The sequence below is a fragment of the Polistes dominula genome, unplaced genomic scaffold, assembly GCF_049000335.1.
Source record: "Polistes dominula isolate Pdom_NZ unplaced genomic scaffold, Pdom_raw_medaka contig_33, whole genome shotgun sequence".
NCBI lineage: Eukaryota > Metazoa > Arthropoda > Insecta > Hymenoptera > Vespidae > Polistes > Polistes dominula.
The window spans coordinates 2,260,308-2,276,226 of record NW_028300998.1 but is presented as its reverse complement, the minus strand read 5'-3'; the positions used below and the strand labels follow the sequence as shown (position 1 = coordinate 2,276,226).

The window sequence follows — 15,919 nt, the reverse complement described above, 5'->3', positions numbered from 1 at the left end:
ACAATTAAATATAAATATCACAATAAAAATTATAAGTATTCCAAACTTAAACTAACCACAGCCGTTAATACATACTAAAGAGAAACATGGCTGAGCTATGCAACGGAAGCTGTCCCCCCACATTTTCAGCCTAGCAATGTACATGGCGCGTCCCCCTCCTATAGGGTCCCTAATTTGACATAGGGAACTAAAGAGCCGCATGGGGCTCGCGAGCCGCAGGTTGCCGACCGCTGGGATAGTGGAATCTTTAGGATGCACATCCTTCCTGGGTCTTCAGAAGCGGTTACCTCCTCGTGGTTAGACCTGGGCAATGGATATTACTTTCCATGTAATGTTTATCATATTTTGATATGATATACATTCCATGGCAAGTAAAATCTAGCTAAAGACCGCTTACCATGAACATTATAATTGTAATTAGTTTCTTTAAATATTCCAATGATCATATTTTGATTCCTTTTCTTTATTCCATTTTGTCCATTTCATTTTAAGAAACTAATTACCTTATAATGTTTTTTAATAACTTTTATATTTTTACACGTACCATATTAAATAATAAAGAATTGTTTAAATGAAATTTTCATTTTATTTTGTTTTGGAGATGTTTAAATTGTAATAATTGTTAATCCATTGGTTTTTAAATAATCTTAATAAATTTACAATACTTTTTTATTTCCAGGCAAATAGATGTAACAATCGATAAAAAGATTTAAACTAGATGCATTCATTACATCCTTACGTCCAATTACTTGTTGTTCGTATATATTGAAATATTATTTTAATTATATTTTTATAATTAAGTATTATATACTAAAAGTATTTTTTATGTGTGCTGATCGTTTAGATATATTTGTTTTGTTATAAATTAATTATTTTCTTTGCACTTGTTCGTGTTAAAATTGCCTTCATCATCTTATTACATGTATGATGATCGCTTTGAAATAAGTTTTAAGTATACACAGCAACCATAGAAAAAAGTACAAGAAAAAATCTATTGTATAAGTAAAAAATACTTATGTATTGTCTCTTATTGTCATTAGAAACAATTAAGTAATAAAAAGTTATTATATAAGTTTTGTACTTTGATCGATACGCTCAGTATATAAACATAACATTTAAGTAATTTACTTTGATGGATCTGAAAAGTAGGAAAATATAAATTAATCAAAATCTGAAGAAGAAATAATAAAACTAACAACTTATTGTACATTTATCAATAGACTTACTAGGAGTAAGAAAATTGAAAACCGGATATCTTGGTGCAAATGGTAGATCAGCACCATATACGGAATTCGAATCATCTTCGTCTTTGATATTATCAGCCTTTTGCATACACTCTTCATAAGAAGGAGGTGCTATAATCAGCAATATAATTTATTTATTAACAAGTCATCAACGTTTATGTCAAGATTTCAAGATTCTTTTGACTCACGCATGTGCCATCCTACTGGAGGATTTGGTGATTGAGGTCCGTTGATATTCGGTTGAGGTACTGATGGTAGAATAATTTCAGGTTGCGGCATAAATCCAGGTATAGGTTTTATGGAAGTAGATACTGATGGTTCTGGATCAATAATTGGAGCTGTTGGATTAGTATTATTTGTTGAAGCCCATGGTGTCCATGTTGAAGAAAATAGAGGTTGGGTTCCAATTAATATTGGATATTTTCTATCGACTTTTTTGTGCCTGTTAATTACATTAATTCAATTTATACATTGCATATCCACGTAACTATTGATAGGCATTTAATATAATATTATTATTCTTATTATCAGTCTTTGTTGTTATTAAGAGCGTAACGTGCTTCAAAATAAAAATAGAAATTGAATTTGTTTTATACTCACAAACCACTAACATGAACGTTCACCCGTAGATAATATTTCAAATCAATAATACCACAATATTCTAAATTAGATGGTGGTAGAGATGGGACATATAGTTTCAAATTCGATTGATGAATCGCTGTAATTGGTCCTTCGTCTTGATCCCTTTGTATTACGATTAAATCCCTTTTCGTTGAGCCGTGTGCATGAAAGGTAAGTTCCTACAAATCTGGTTGTTCATTATAGCTGCAGAATTTTAAGTATATTTATGTTTAATTTGTACAAAATGATACGAAAATAATTACTTCTTCTATTTTTGCGGAAATTTTCGTTACATGAACTTTTTCTGATTTTAGATTGGAGAATACTTCTGTCATTATGTATTGTCCCGGAACGTACCCTGTACTTGGAATTCTTATTCTAACGCGTATCAAACCTCTGTTGAAGCAAAGACAATAAAAATTTTTTGATGTCTCATCGTCTATTCCTACCTGAAACCGAAATAACATTTATTAATATTTGATTTTATAAATTGTTTTTTTTTGTTTGTTATTTCCTTTTGTTTAGGAAAAAAGGATTGCTTACGCATTGATGCGAAATAGGGTTCAAATCAAGCCCTGTTACGACTGTAAATGCAGATTTAGTCCACCAATCGAAGTTCCATGGGATATCGACGATTGCTTTTGCCGTATAACGAATATATCCTACTTTATGTTCGAAACTACACGGTATGTTTGTTGGTAATTGAAAAGAAAAATAATATACGCTTTCTCCTACCGGAAGTTCCACCTCCTCTACATTTTAAATAAGTTGTTAATTGATTTTAATGTTATGTTTTTTCAATCGGAAAAATTGTATATTCGATTACTTATGCTTACCTGTTGATTTTCTTAACAGAGACAATTCAATACTGAAATATTTTTCTGTAGCGGTGTGATGAACAGTTCTTGAAACTGTTTTACCTCGTGAATCTCGTTCCGATCGTGTTGTCGTCCAATGAACTCTAGCTTCTCCTTTGAAATATATCTTTACATCTGAAATCGATTTGTTTTGTGAATATTGTTTGAACAAATTCTTATTTACTTTTTTTTTTTTTTAATAGGTTTTTATCGAGAGATAAGATAGTTAATAAAGATTTTGTGTGTGTGTGTTTAGATTTTATATTATCCTTTTCATGAATATAATAATTTAAAATATTCAATATATTAATTACTAAATATATTTAATAGTTTATGACTTTGTCATATTTTATTAGTAGTTTCTTTTAGATCATTCAAAGGAATAACTAAAGTCAAGCAACGGGGGTATCGTTAGTAACATGAATAGGTGTTCCCTTTGGAAAACCAAAAACCACATTTTGTTGACTCTAGAAAGATTGTAAAAAAAATGCGGTCTTTTTAATTTTTAATATTATTATTAACTGACATTAGAACCTCAAAAGTTTCTTGTCACAAATATACAATCCCATCAGTATTCCTGTCCCTTAGTGCGACTCCTCCATTCGCGGTCGTCGTACCCTATTTTTTTAAGATCCCGAAATAATATTGTCCTCCCATCTACGTCTCGGTCTGTCCAATGGTCTTTTCCCATTCGGTATACCGATCAGCATTTTATTTGTCATTCGATCCTCTCCCATGCGCGCAAAGTGACCTCCTCATCTTAATCGGCGTGATTTTACGACGTTAATAATGTTCAGTTTATTATACACACGGTGCAATTTAACGTTATGAAGTTTTTTCTATTCTCCCGTTTTCTTATCACGTTTTGTACCGAAGATTTTTCAAAAGAACTTTATTTTTCGATTACCCCAAATTTCTGTTCGTCTCGTAATGTAAATGACCATGTCTCGCTGCCATAAAGGGCTACCGGTAAGGATGATAATTTTTTGCGCACACCATATGTTATGTTGACGCGAATCCGTTTCAAATTAACGTACAATTTTTAAGTTGCAATTATACCGTGCGTTTTGTATGAAAAGTCTCACGACAGTAAATTAATACGGTGTGAGTGGTTTTGTAGTATACTAAAGGCAGTTCTTTAGTCAACAATAAATTTATTAGTTAAGTCTTGGCAACTATGTTACAATTGTTCGATGTGGACTGTATAAATGTATGATGATTGACAAGACTATAATAGTCAGAATGTATTACAGACAAAAATGTATATCTAACGAACAGATGATATTTTGGACAGACAGTTCTTACTTGATTTTACATGTTTTTAAAACCAAATTACCTATGAAATCTACCGGGCGCCGTATCAGCGTCGCTCGAGGTCAAAGGGTTCTATTTCAATCTTTCCATTGTTCGATTTATTTTCAAAATCTCATTACTAGAAAGTACATTATTACGTGGATAAAAATATATATTCGTAATTCAGAGAATATTATTTATCATTCTCTGATAATAATAGTTGATAAAATTTTCGACGTTAATATTTCATTTCCGGTTTGTTCTTTAATAATACACTTTGACGAATCAGTGAATAATATTGATTATCACTCTACACTTTTCTTTATCTTTGAATTGATTTTATGTAGTAGATAACGAATTCGAACGAAATTTTATATATATATATATAAACTTATTTATTATTTAAAATGCATTTATTCGTGAAAATATATTATGTTAATCGATAACAAAATTATTAGGTAGCACACATTAATCCTTCGTAATAGCATTTAAACATATTACTGTATAACATATGTTATAGTAAATTAATAATACATTTTTTATTAATTTATTGCAATTATTACTTTATATTGTTTATTCACTTTCATATTGTATAATTTAAAAGAAAAGTGTTCTGCGTATTCTCAGAATTCAACATTAAGTATTAAGTTGAAAAATCGATGAATTAAAGGATCGCAAAATGTTGGCATTAATTTTTTTTATAAAAATGCATTTCCTTATTATTGTTTTTACTAATGAAAGTAACGTAAAAGTCACGCGAATAACGCGAATGCAAATATAATTAATTATGCATATATAAAAGTAGATCAAATCGTTAATATAATGTACATTATCTTATCATATATTATTGAACGACTTTGTCGATTATAATTTAGCCATATTGAGTTTAATTATTAAGACGACTTATTTGAAATATAATTAATAAATTAATTAATTAAAATATATTTAAAAAATTCTCAAAAATCGAATAATTAATCGATTTTTTTATTTTTTTTTTTTTATATTTCTTACCTCGAACACTTTTCGTTTGATCCAATACGATTGTTACAGAACCAGTTATATTTTCTCCTGGAATGTAAGTAGCACTAGGTCTATCAAATTTGACAATGAATATTCTCGGAGACATTTTTATTATTCACAATTATACAACGTTGGTTTAAAAAGTGAAGAAAGAAAAATCCTTTAAAATTTGTTGCATCGATTATCGAATGATGTAACAAAAAGTAGTTGGATTAATGTGACCATGTGATGAATATCATCTTTACACTAACATACTTCATTCACGCAATGATATTGTCAACTTGTTGGTTCCTTGTCTACTTATTCGATGTAAACATAGATTTGTTCAAAGTTGCACTGATGTTATTTGAACTTCTTCATATGTTGGATTTTACGCTTTTAGAAATTCTCCGTTACGTACATACGAGTGTACCGAGTACGAGTGTATGGACAAATTATGAACTACACAGTTGAGGCGAACAGTGCCGCCATCATGTGTCCTTGATCTTTTGATCGTTTGTTATACCGGTTACATCTTATTCAGGGGTAAATTTATAAATTACTGGATTTATGTTTAGAACAACGTTTTTTTTTTAATTTTTTTACTTTTGCAAATCAATGAAAATATAAGAAAATATTAGACGAGCAATAAGGACAGACATACAAACCAAAATATAAAGTATATTAATTTTTATTACATGTATACATTTAATAAAATTTTGAGGCTGATTTTTACAAATATTTTTACAATAATTCTTATTAAGGAAAACAATTTTCGGAAAAGTTCCGAAAACAAATTTCCAAACATTTTTGAACTTATTTCTTAAATAAGTATTAGTTGATTTTTTTTTTTTGAAGATACATTTGTTAATATAAAATAAATGGGGGGGGGGGGTACATAAACCTAATCCTCGTTAATTTAGAAGATAATAATTGCTCGTTATTGATAGATTACGTTATCAAATTATTATTTAAGAAATTAGAATTGATATATAAAAACATAATTTTATAGAATTAATGTCATACATGAATGAAATTTAATTTTTATTGTCAATTTTATATTTTCTTTTTTTCTTTTTTCATTTTTATATTATATAATATATTTTTTTTTTTATATATTTCAATAATACAAATCATTTAAGGTAACAGTAAATAAAAAGTGTCATTATCTATTAAGTCTTAGTAACATTTTCGCTTATTAAAATGACTAGTAATTCGTACAAATTTTAAAAATCTTAAAATTTAAATACACGTGTAAAAATCGGTTTTTAATTAATTTCTATATACGTACAAAACTTGTTTTTTTTTTTTTTTTTTTTTTTTTTCAGACAAATAACTGTCAAAATTAATAAAGAAAATTTAAATCGATGCCTTCATTAATCCTTACGTCTAATTACTTGTTAATCGTATATTAAAATATTCAAATAATTTCTAAGGGTAAAAATTATGCAAAAGAATCTTTAGATAGATGTAATTCATTCGTTTAAGTATTTTTCAGGTGTGCCGATTGCTTAGATAAAAAAGTCTTGTTAGAAATTAATTTTTTTCTCTGCACTCGTTCCTGTTAAAATTGCTTTCATGATCTGCATAGTCTTACTACACGTGTAATGATCACTTTGAAATAAGTTTTAGGTATACACAGCAACCATAGAAAAAAGTACAAGAACAAAATCTATTGTATAAGTAAAAAATACTTATGTATTGTCATTAGAAACAATTAAGTAATAAAAAGTTATTATATAAGTTTTGTACTTTGATCGATACGCTCAGTAGATAAACGTAACATTTACGTAATTTACTTTGATGAATCTGAAAAGTAGGAAAATATAAATTAATCAAAATCTGAAGAAGAAATAATAAAACTAACAACTTATTGTACATTTATCAATAGACTTACTAGGAGTAAGAAAATTGAAAACCGGATATCTCGGTGCAAATGGTAGATCAGCACCATATACGGAATTCGAATCATCTTCGTCTTTGATATTATCAGCCTTTTGCATACATTCTTCATAAGAAGGAGGTGCTGTAATCAGCAAGATAATTTATTTATTAACAAGTCATCAACGTTTATGTCAAGATTTCAAGATTCTTTTAACTCACGCATGTGCCATCCTATTGGGTGATTTGATGATTGAGGTCCGTTGATATTCGGTTGAGGTATTGATGGTAGAATAATTTCAGGTTGGGGCATAGGTCCAGGTATAGGTTTTATGGAAGTAGACACTGATGGTTCTTGATCAATAATTGGAGCTGTTGGATACGTATCATCTACTGAATCCAATGGTGCCCATGGTGCAGAAATTAGAGGTACCGTTCCTATTAATACTGGAAATTTTCTATCGACTTTTTTGTGCCTGTTAAATACATTAATTCAATTTATACATTGCATATCCACGTAACTATTGATAGGCATTTAATATAATATCATTATTCTTATTATCAGTCTTTGTTGTTATTAAGAGCGTAACGTGCTTCAAAATAAAAATAGAAATTGAATTTGTTTTATACTCACAAACCACTAACATGAACGTTCACCCGTAGATAATATTTCAAATCAATAATACCACAATATTCTAAATTAGATGGTGGTAGAGATGGGACATATAGTTTCAAATTCGATTGATGAATCGGTTTAATTGGTCCTTCGTCTCGATCCCTTTGTATCATGATTATATCCCTTTCCGTTGAGCCGTGTGCATGAAAGGTAAGTTCCTACAAATCTGATTGTTCATTATAGCTGCAGGATTTGAAGTATATTTATGTTTAATTTATACAAAATGATTAGTTAATAATTACTTCTTGTAATTTTGCGGAAATTTTCGTTATTTGAACTTTTTCTGATTTTAAATTGGAGAATACTTCTGTCATTATGTATTGTCCCGGAACGTACCCTGTACTTGGAATTCTTATTCGAACGCATATCGAACCTCTATTGAAACAACAACAATGAAAATTTTTTAAGGTCTCATCGTCTATTCCTACCTGTAACCAAAATAACATTTATTAATATTTGATTTTAGAAATTGTTTTTTTTTTTTGTTATTTCCTTTTGTTTAGGAAAAAAGGATTGCTTACGCATTGATGCGAAACAGGGTTTAAATCAAACCCTGTTACGACTGTAAATGCAGATTTAGTATTCCAATTGAATTTCCATGGTATATCGACAATTGCTTTTGCCGTATAACGAATATGTCCTATATGGTGTTCGAAACTACATGGTATGTTTATTGGTAATTGGAAAGAAAAATAATATACGCTTTCTCCTACCGGAAGTTCCACTTCGTTCTCTTCTACATTTTAAATGAATTGTTAATTAATTTGATTCATAATTTTTCTTTGATTGGGAATATTTGATCATATTGAATAATCAATGCTTACCTATTGATTTTCTTATCAGAGACTGTTCAATACTGAAATATTTTTCAGTAGCACTGTGACTTACAGTTTTTGTACTACTTTTACCATGTATATCTTCTTCCGTTTCTGTTGTCGTCCAATAAACGTGAGCTTCACCTTTGAAATATATTCTTACATCTGAAATTCATCGTTTTGAGATGATATTATTTATATAAATATATTTATTTTCATTTGTTTTTAATAAAATTTTATAATTAAAAAAACCATAAATAAATAATGATGATTTTTTTGGCTAAAAATTTAAAGTATTGTTCTTTTGTGGAGATAATAATTTTAAATTGTAAATAAATTTGTATCATTAAATGTAATTTTGTAATCATCAAATTTTAACGAGCTTATTGTTTCATTTTCTTGGATTACTAGCTTCATTTTGTTCATTAAATTCAAGATACGTGAATATCGATAGTAATATAAATGAGTGACCCGTTTAATTGTTGTAAAAAAAAAATGCCACATCTTTGGTGGTATTGAATATTGTGAGATGATGTTAGTAGTGAAATGACTCCAACTTGTAAGAAGGGTGATAGTAAGAAGATAAAAAGAAAAAGAATATTAATATCTATTGATTATATTGTTTAATTTATTTTACATAAGTCATTAACAGAAAGTACATTATTACATGGATAAAAATATATCTTCGTAATTCAGAGAATATTATTTATCATTTGTTGATAATAATAGTTGATAAAATTTTCGATATTAAGATTTCATTTCTGGTTCGTTCTTTAATAATACACTTTGATGAATCAATGAATAATATTGGTTATCATGCTACACTTTTCTTTATTTTTCAATTGATTTCATGTAGTAGATAACAAATTCGAACGAAATTTTATATGTATAAACTTAGTTATATTATTTAAAATGCATTTATCCGTGAAAATTTAGTTGATAGATATAAATCTTATTAAATAGCATTTTAATCCTTCATAATAACATATATCTATATACTATACATTTTTTATTTATTTATTGCAATTATTAAAATGTATATATATATTAATATAATTTATATTATATTATTTTATAATTATATATTATATAATTAAAAATAAATATATTTTTTTAATTATATAATATATACATTAATAAAATAATATATTAATATAATAATAATATGAATTATTATTTTGTAATGCATTTATTTGAAAAAATATATTATGCTAATCAATAAGAAAGTTATTAGATAGTACACATTAATCCTTCGTAATAGCATTTAAACATATTACTGTATAACATATGTTACAGTAAATTAATAATACATTTTTTATTTACGTAATTTCAATTATTACTTTATATTGTTTATTTACTTTTAAATTGTATAATTTAATTTCAAGAAAAGTCTTTTGCGTGTTCTCAGAATTCAACATTATGTATTATTAGATTAAAAAATTTGATGAATTAAAGGATCGTTAGATTACGGCATTAATTTGTTTATAAGTTGCATTTCCTGATCATCGTTTTTATTAATGAAAGCAATGATTAATATTAAATTGCCATTTTTATTTTTCTTTATATTTTTCTATATCTTATAGCTATTATAAGTAATATACTTGTTTTTTTGTATGTTGATTAATGAATCGATCGTAAGTAAACTTGATGAACTTCATAGAAATAAAAGTAGATGAAATCGATAATATAATGTACATTATCTTATCATATATTATTTTGAACGACTCTATCAATGATAATTTAGCGATATTGTGTCTAATTATTAAGACGACTTATTTTAAATATAATTAAAAAATTGATTAATTATAAAATATTTTTCAAAAAAATTTTGAAAAGTCGAATAATTAATCGATTGTTTTGATATTTCTTACCTCGAACACTTTTCGGTTCATCCAATACGATTGTTACAGAACCAGTTATATTTTCTCCTGGAATGTAAGTAGCACTAGGTTTATCAAATTTGACAATGAATATTCTCGGAGACATTTTTATTATTCACGATTATATAACGTTGATTTGAAAAATGAGGAAAAACAAAATTATTCGAAAATTCTTCTAATCGATTATCGAATGACGTCACCGAAACAAGTAATTTACATGAACATGCGTAATATACGACCCACTGACAAAGTTCATGACACTTACTTGTTGTCTACTTGTTGGTTTCCTCACTACTATTCAATGTAAGCACGGTTTGGTCCAAGTTTTATCAAGATATTATTAGAATTTCCACGAGTTTTATACGATTTCAGCGACATCAATTGACAAATTATGAACTACACGGCAGTAGCACACAGTGTCGCCATCATGCGTCTTTGATTTTTTGTAGGTAAGTTTGTTATACCGGTTACATCCAATTCAGGGGAAATTACGCCACTTGACTCAGCTCTTGGACTGTAAATGATGCGCGCGGCGCGCTTTTGTATCGACTGCTGACGGTGTTTGTATGTTAAATAAAAATTCAGCCTAACTATATTTTTTTTTGATTTTTCCCATTATTAAGAACTTGTATACCAATTTTTAGATTTTAAAAAACTGTTGCGACATACATGGTTTTTTCACAACTTTGACGCGCTGCTGATGCGTCCCGTTACGATATTTTGAAGACTGACGGTGTCCATATCATTTTTTAGTTAATTCACTATTCAGAAACCAATTTTGAGATTTTATAAAACTGTTGCATTTTTTTGCCACTCACCTCCTCGTCTATCCTATGGTTTTGACTTTTACACTGGTTTCTTATATTATTACATCTCTTTCATAATATTTTTGCCTCTGTAAATTGGTGAAAATATAAACAAAAATGTATTGTTAAACGATTAGCAGCAAGGAAGGAAATAAAAACCGAGATAGAACATTCTTTTTTAAAGTGCAAACTTCTTTAGAATCGGGGTGATTTGAAATTCGATGAAACGGAAAAACGTGAAACTCGATGAAACGGAAATGCGTCACTAAAAAGAGATAAACATAAATACATTTATAGGATTTAGCCTGCGAGAAAATGAGATAGAGTACAGTATACAGTGTTTCCTATTATCACGGTCTCCTCTTTATGCGGTGCTTCGTAAACTCCCCACTTTTGCTATTAAATGTTATACATATGTGTGCTTGGGTGCGTCTGCATATAGTGTCGAACCGACCAAGAGCAAAGGCATCGTGTATAGAGTATAGAATATATGTATATCTATATTGCACTGCCTAATACTTGCTCTGGTCTGAGACCCACGTGCGAATGATATACGAATGTATGTATACATGGGTTAATAAGTGTATGTGCACCTGAGTATACGAAACGTAGATTCATATTATCTCAAACACATACTTAAAAATCAGTTAGTTCTTTGACTGGACATTAGATGGCAAATACCATTATCTCATGAAGTAAAAATTATATTCTGATTTACAGTAAGGAGCATAACTGAACCAATAAACAATAACAAAAGTATATATATATGATTCGAGCACTAGTTACATTTAATATTTTAATTTATAGGATCATGTCTGTAATATATCTTGAAAATTTCTCAGCGTATAAAGCTAATTGTTAGTTGATGCAACTGCAAATGAGGAGTTGTAGCTCTCTTTTTTAAGCGTGAAGAACGATTCAGAGTATTATTGGTAAACTGACGATTGTTCACATCTTTTACTTAATAAAGGGGAGTTAGGAGAATCGGAGCTTTCACAGTAGATATTAAACGAATATTTAAAATTACATACATTTTTAATAATTAATAATATTGAATAATAATATGTTTCTTTTACAACGATTTTTGAAGAGACAATTTCTTTAGAATCGTTGTGATTAAAAACTCGATGAAACGAACAAAATATGACCAAAATTGTTCCGTTCTTTGTCAAGTCATTTAAAGGAAAATTAGTACAACAAGAAAAAATAACATGGTTGTGTTGACCCATGATAAAGATATCTCAAATTCACAGAAAGACTATTATTTACCTGAGTTTCACAAAAAGATATATTATATTTACTTAAGTTAGGACAGAGTATCTAGTCGTCGATTAATATTCTACCATTTTTATGTGTACCTATGGCTATCGCATTCGACATTCCATTTTGATTGCTAGAATTTGGAAATTGTAGTTTTTGTCAGCAACCACCACCCTAAGATGTAAGTATAGGGTGATCATATTATAATAAATGAACCCTACAATTATCTTACATCTGATACTGTGCATTTGTCTTAATCTTGAATCTTCAATCAAGCTTGGCTTTTTGAAGGTTTCACTTCTAACATGTTGTGATCTGCACATATGTATTTCCATACTTAATATTACAAAGTGCAAGACAAGTATATCTAGTATATTAAAGTTGTATGTTAACGGCCATACCGTGATGAAAACACAAGTTCTCGTCCGATCACTTAAGTTAAGCATCACTGGGCACGGTTAGTACTTGGATGGGTGACCGCTTGGGAACACCGTGTGCTGTTAACACTTCTATTTTTTTTTTTAAATTTATTTAGTAAATTTTAGCAAAATTCTCGTAAAATTGTACAAGTTATTTAAATTAAAAAAAATTATCGCCCATATATCAAGGAAATTTTCGCAAAAATTGTAATTATTAAATAAGTGTTTTAAATGTTATAAACAATATTCTTAAGTATTTTCTAGTAACATATAAAGCTTATAAATAAGTTTTTGCGGGCTTATTAGTATTAAATAAATAGGACACCTAACTTCATTTACCGTTAATTTGTACGATAATAATTACACGCTATCGATAGTGTGTTATCAATTTATTCTTTTAGAAATTATTTTAGTGATATATTAAAATTTAATCTTGTCGAGCTTACGTCATTCATGTATGACTGTTTCTTTACGTTATCAATTTTAAATATTTTTTATTTCAACGATACAATCTGTTTGAGGTAACTGTTGATAAGAAATGTCGCTGTGTGGTCAGTGTTAGTAGGATTTGCGTTTCCTGATATTTTTATAGATTTGTAGAAATTCTAGACTTTATTGTATTATGCAAAAAAAGAAAAAAAAATACTTTAGAGTTAATTCATGGTAAATAACAACGATTATTGACAAATTCGAACTTTTTAGCAATGTTTATCTATTCAATGTTTTATCTAATGATCCAGAGAATGTGTTAATATTTCGAATATTAACCAAGAGATGGAACTAGTGTAGGGAAAAGAAATAAATATATTTTTTAAATGAAAGACTTTATTTTTCAATTTTTAAATTTTAAGAGCCTTAAAATAAACTTATGGCTTATGAATAAAACAAAAAGTTTAAATAAATTTAATTATCTGGTAATTCTATGATGATAAAATATTAAACTTAGTTTTAAATATTATTTTAATATTTTTCGACAAGGTTCGATGATAAAAATGGATTGATATTTTTTCATTCATTTTCGAGACTTAATCAGAAGTTAAAATAACTTTACCCAAGTTTTATTAGTTTTATACTGTTGTTTTGATTTAATTTCAATAATTTCATTCATAAAATCGTGTTTATTTCAGAATTAAATAGTTTTTACATATGTATATGAATTATACATTATAAAATTTATTCAATTTTATATATAAGATTTTTCGAAATTCAAAATATCCATGTTTATTAAAATGTATGTTAGAAATTATTACATTTTGATAAAAATATTTACCGACATATAAAATTATTTCGAAAATATCTTCCTAGAAGATAATAGATTTTGCTTCCTTGTTTACGAATATATATGGTTATAGGGGCCACTATTCAAAATTTTTTTTTAAATATTTGCAATTTTGAACAAAAATTTGAACAAAATCCGTGAGGGCAAGACCTTGGACTCCTCTTGTAAGAACTTTATTTTCAAAAATCCTAAATTTCGTTTAGTCCTGTAACATAAGTGACTACGTTTCGCTACTATAAAGGACTACCGATAGGATGATAGTCCAGTATATCCTGATTTTTAAGAGCTTAGACAGGAACCGCAAGCTGAGTAATTTATTGATCGAATAAAAGCACGCATTACCTAAATTGATTCTTATCTTAAGTTCGTTAAAAATATATTTTGAATTTTTTATCCTATAAAGTAACTTTTGGGACACTATATATATATATGTAATTGTACTACTGTTACAATTGTAATACTGTTTTATATACTAAAATATAAACATACATTATATAAACAATTATATAGATATACATATACATACAAGATTTCACTTGAAGTATCTCGAGATTGAATTGTGCGTGCAATGAGAGAGAGAGAGAGAGAGAGAGAGAGAGAGAGAGAGAGAGAGAAGATAGAAAGAGAAAGGAATAGGAAACAGTAGGATGTAAATTCAAAGGTCATCAGTTAGGCTTGAGTTATTCCGTTTGGAACAGATCGTAACGTATGAGGGTGAAGGTTTGGAACGTATCTAGGAAAGGTACGTGAGTGGTGAGAACGAGGTAGGGATGCGATGAGGTAGAGGGTGAGGGTGACTTATATACGCGTTCCACCCCCTCAGTAGCGTGCGAGCCATCGACGAGGCAGGTAGTCACGCTTTTTCTCGTATTATTATCATCTTGATTCGATACTACAGTACATATTGAAAGTTCGTTGTTTCTTCCATACATCGTTGTTTGTTTCATCTTGATTTTATTCTCTTTCTCTTTTATCTAAATTAATTCGTTTCCTTGTTTTTTTCTTGTTTTTTTGTTTTTTTTTTCGTTTTATCTCCGCTTTTCTTTTTATTTATTATTTCTATACCCCCTTTTTATATGTTGTTTATTTTTTTTTCTCGATTTGTAGATATCAACGAGATTACATTCTCCTTCGTTTTCTTGGAAGTTATTATCATCTTTGAAAGAGTGTAACATAAAAGACAAATGTAATAAAACTATTAACCCCTGGTGCAAGTAGTATATCCAGTATTTCTACGATCAACAGGTTAACTCGTATTGGCCGCATGACGAATTCTGTAAGTCTGACGATACACCATTGTATCTAGATTTTTGTTAATTCTCATTGTTTTTTCTTTCTTCTTCTTCTTCTTCTTGTTTTTTTTTTTTTTTTGACAATTAGTAATTCTTCTTGTTAAATTCTTTTGAGAGAATATTGTATATAGAGATGTTGTGTATTTTTGTTGGTGCTTATCTATTATACGTTTATGAAGATAATATAATTGTTATCATTTATTAAAGACTTGCTACAAAATACAGCCCTTTAGAATGTTCAATGTTACAATAAAATAGTAACGTGACTAGTCTGAATAATTCCCATATTATCTATGTATAGTGTAGAAAAATTTAATAAGATGTCACAAAGCCTTATTCTTTCAACTTTTTATCACGAATGTGATAATATCTTATTTCATTCTCTATTTTTCCCTTTATTTACATTGATTTTTTTATTTATATTATTGTCAATGCGAAAGCATACTAAATTTTAGACGAATATATTTGTTCATACTTGCATTAAACAACTAAACGAATTTTTTCTTTCTTTTCTTTTCTTTTTTTTTTTACCGTGTTTATGTTATTTATACATTTCGTTAATAAGTATTATATAATCGATGAATAATCGATAAACAA

At 28.2% G+C, this 15,919-nt stretch overlaps 3 protein-coding genes and 2 non-coding genes across 6 annotated transcripts in view; 3 read left to right on the top strand and 2 right to left on the bottom strand.

Moving 5' to 3' along the window:
- Window positions 1-651: 651 nt before the first annotated feature.
- On the bottom strand, window positions 652-5,474 carry LOC107064617 (arrestin domain-containing protein 2). The gene is made up of 8 exons (XM_015317493.2): window positions 5,027-5,474; window positions 2,702-2,857; window positions 2,409-2,617; window positions 2,129-2,314; window positions 1,845-2,044; window positions 1,433-1,686; window positions 1,227-1,355; window positions 652-1,138 (listed from the first exon to the last, which is right to left on the bottom strand). Exons 1-8 carry the CDS (start codon window positions 5,139-5,141, stop codon window positions 1,125-1,127), a joined length of 1,263 nt encoding a protein of 420 aa, XP_015172979.2. The 5' UTR covers window positions 5,142-5,474; the 3' UTR covers window positions 652-1,124.
- Window positions 5,475-5,689: 215 nt separating this feature from the next.
- On the bottom strand, window positions 5,690-10,750 carry LOC107064618 (arrestin domain-containing protein 17). The gene is made up of 8 exons (XM_089173442.1): window positions 10,258-10,750; window positions 8,396-8,551; window positions 8,093-8,307; window positions 7,814-7,999; window positions 7,530-7,729; window positions 7,118-7,371; window positions 6,912-7,040; window positions 5,690-6,823 (listed from the first exon to the last, which is right to left on the bottom strand). The coding sequence occupies exons 1-8, from the start codon at window positions 10,370-10,372 to the stop codon at window positions 6,810-6,812; spliced, it is 1,269 nt and encodes a 422-aa protein (XP_089029568.1). The 5' UTR covers window positions 10,373-10,750; the 3' UTR covers window positions 5,690-6,809.
- A 1,112-nt stretch (window positions 10,751-11,862) lies between these two features.
- On the top strand, window positions 11,863-12,075 carry LOC149032214 (small nucleolar RNA U3). The gene has a single exon (XR_016176965.1). It is a non-coding gene; the product is annotated as a small nucleolar RNA U3 (small nucleolar RNA).
- A 644-nt stretch (window positions 12,076-12,719) lies between these two features.
- LOC149032213 (5S ribosomal RNA) lies at window positions 12,720-12,838 on the top strand. Its single transcript, XR_016176962.1, has one exon. It is a non-coding gene; the product is annotated as a 5S ribosomal RNA (ribosomal RNA).
- Window positions 12,839-14,728: 1,890 nt separating this feature from the next.
- The window catches only part of LOC107064582 (uncharacterized), a 41,227-nt gene continuing 40,036 nt past the window's right edge, over window positions 14,729-15,919 (top strand). The window contains exons 1-2 of one of the 2 annotated variants that reach the window (XM_089173437.1): window positions 14,729-14,879; window positions 15,138-15,306. The gene's annotated coding sequence lies outside the window, so the exon portion shown is untranslated. Of the gene's footprint in view, window positions 14,941-15,137; window positions 15,307-15,919 lie in introns of both variants that reach the window. The other variant, XM_015317396.2, reaches the window with a different exon arrangement.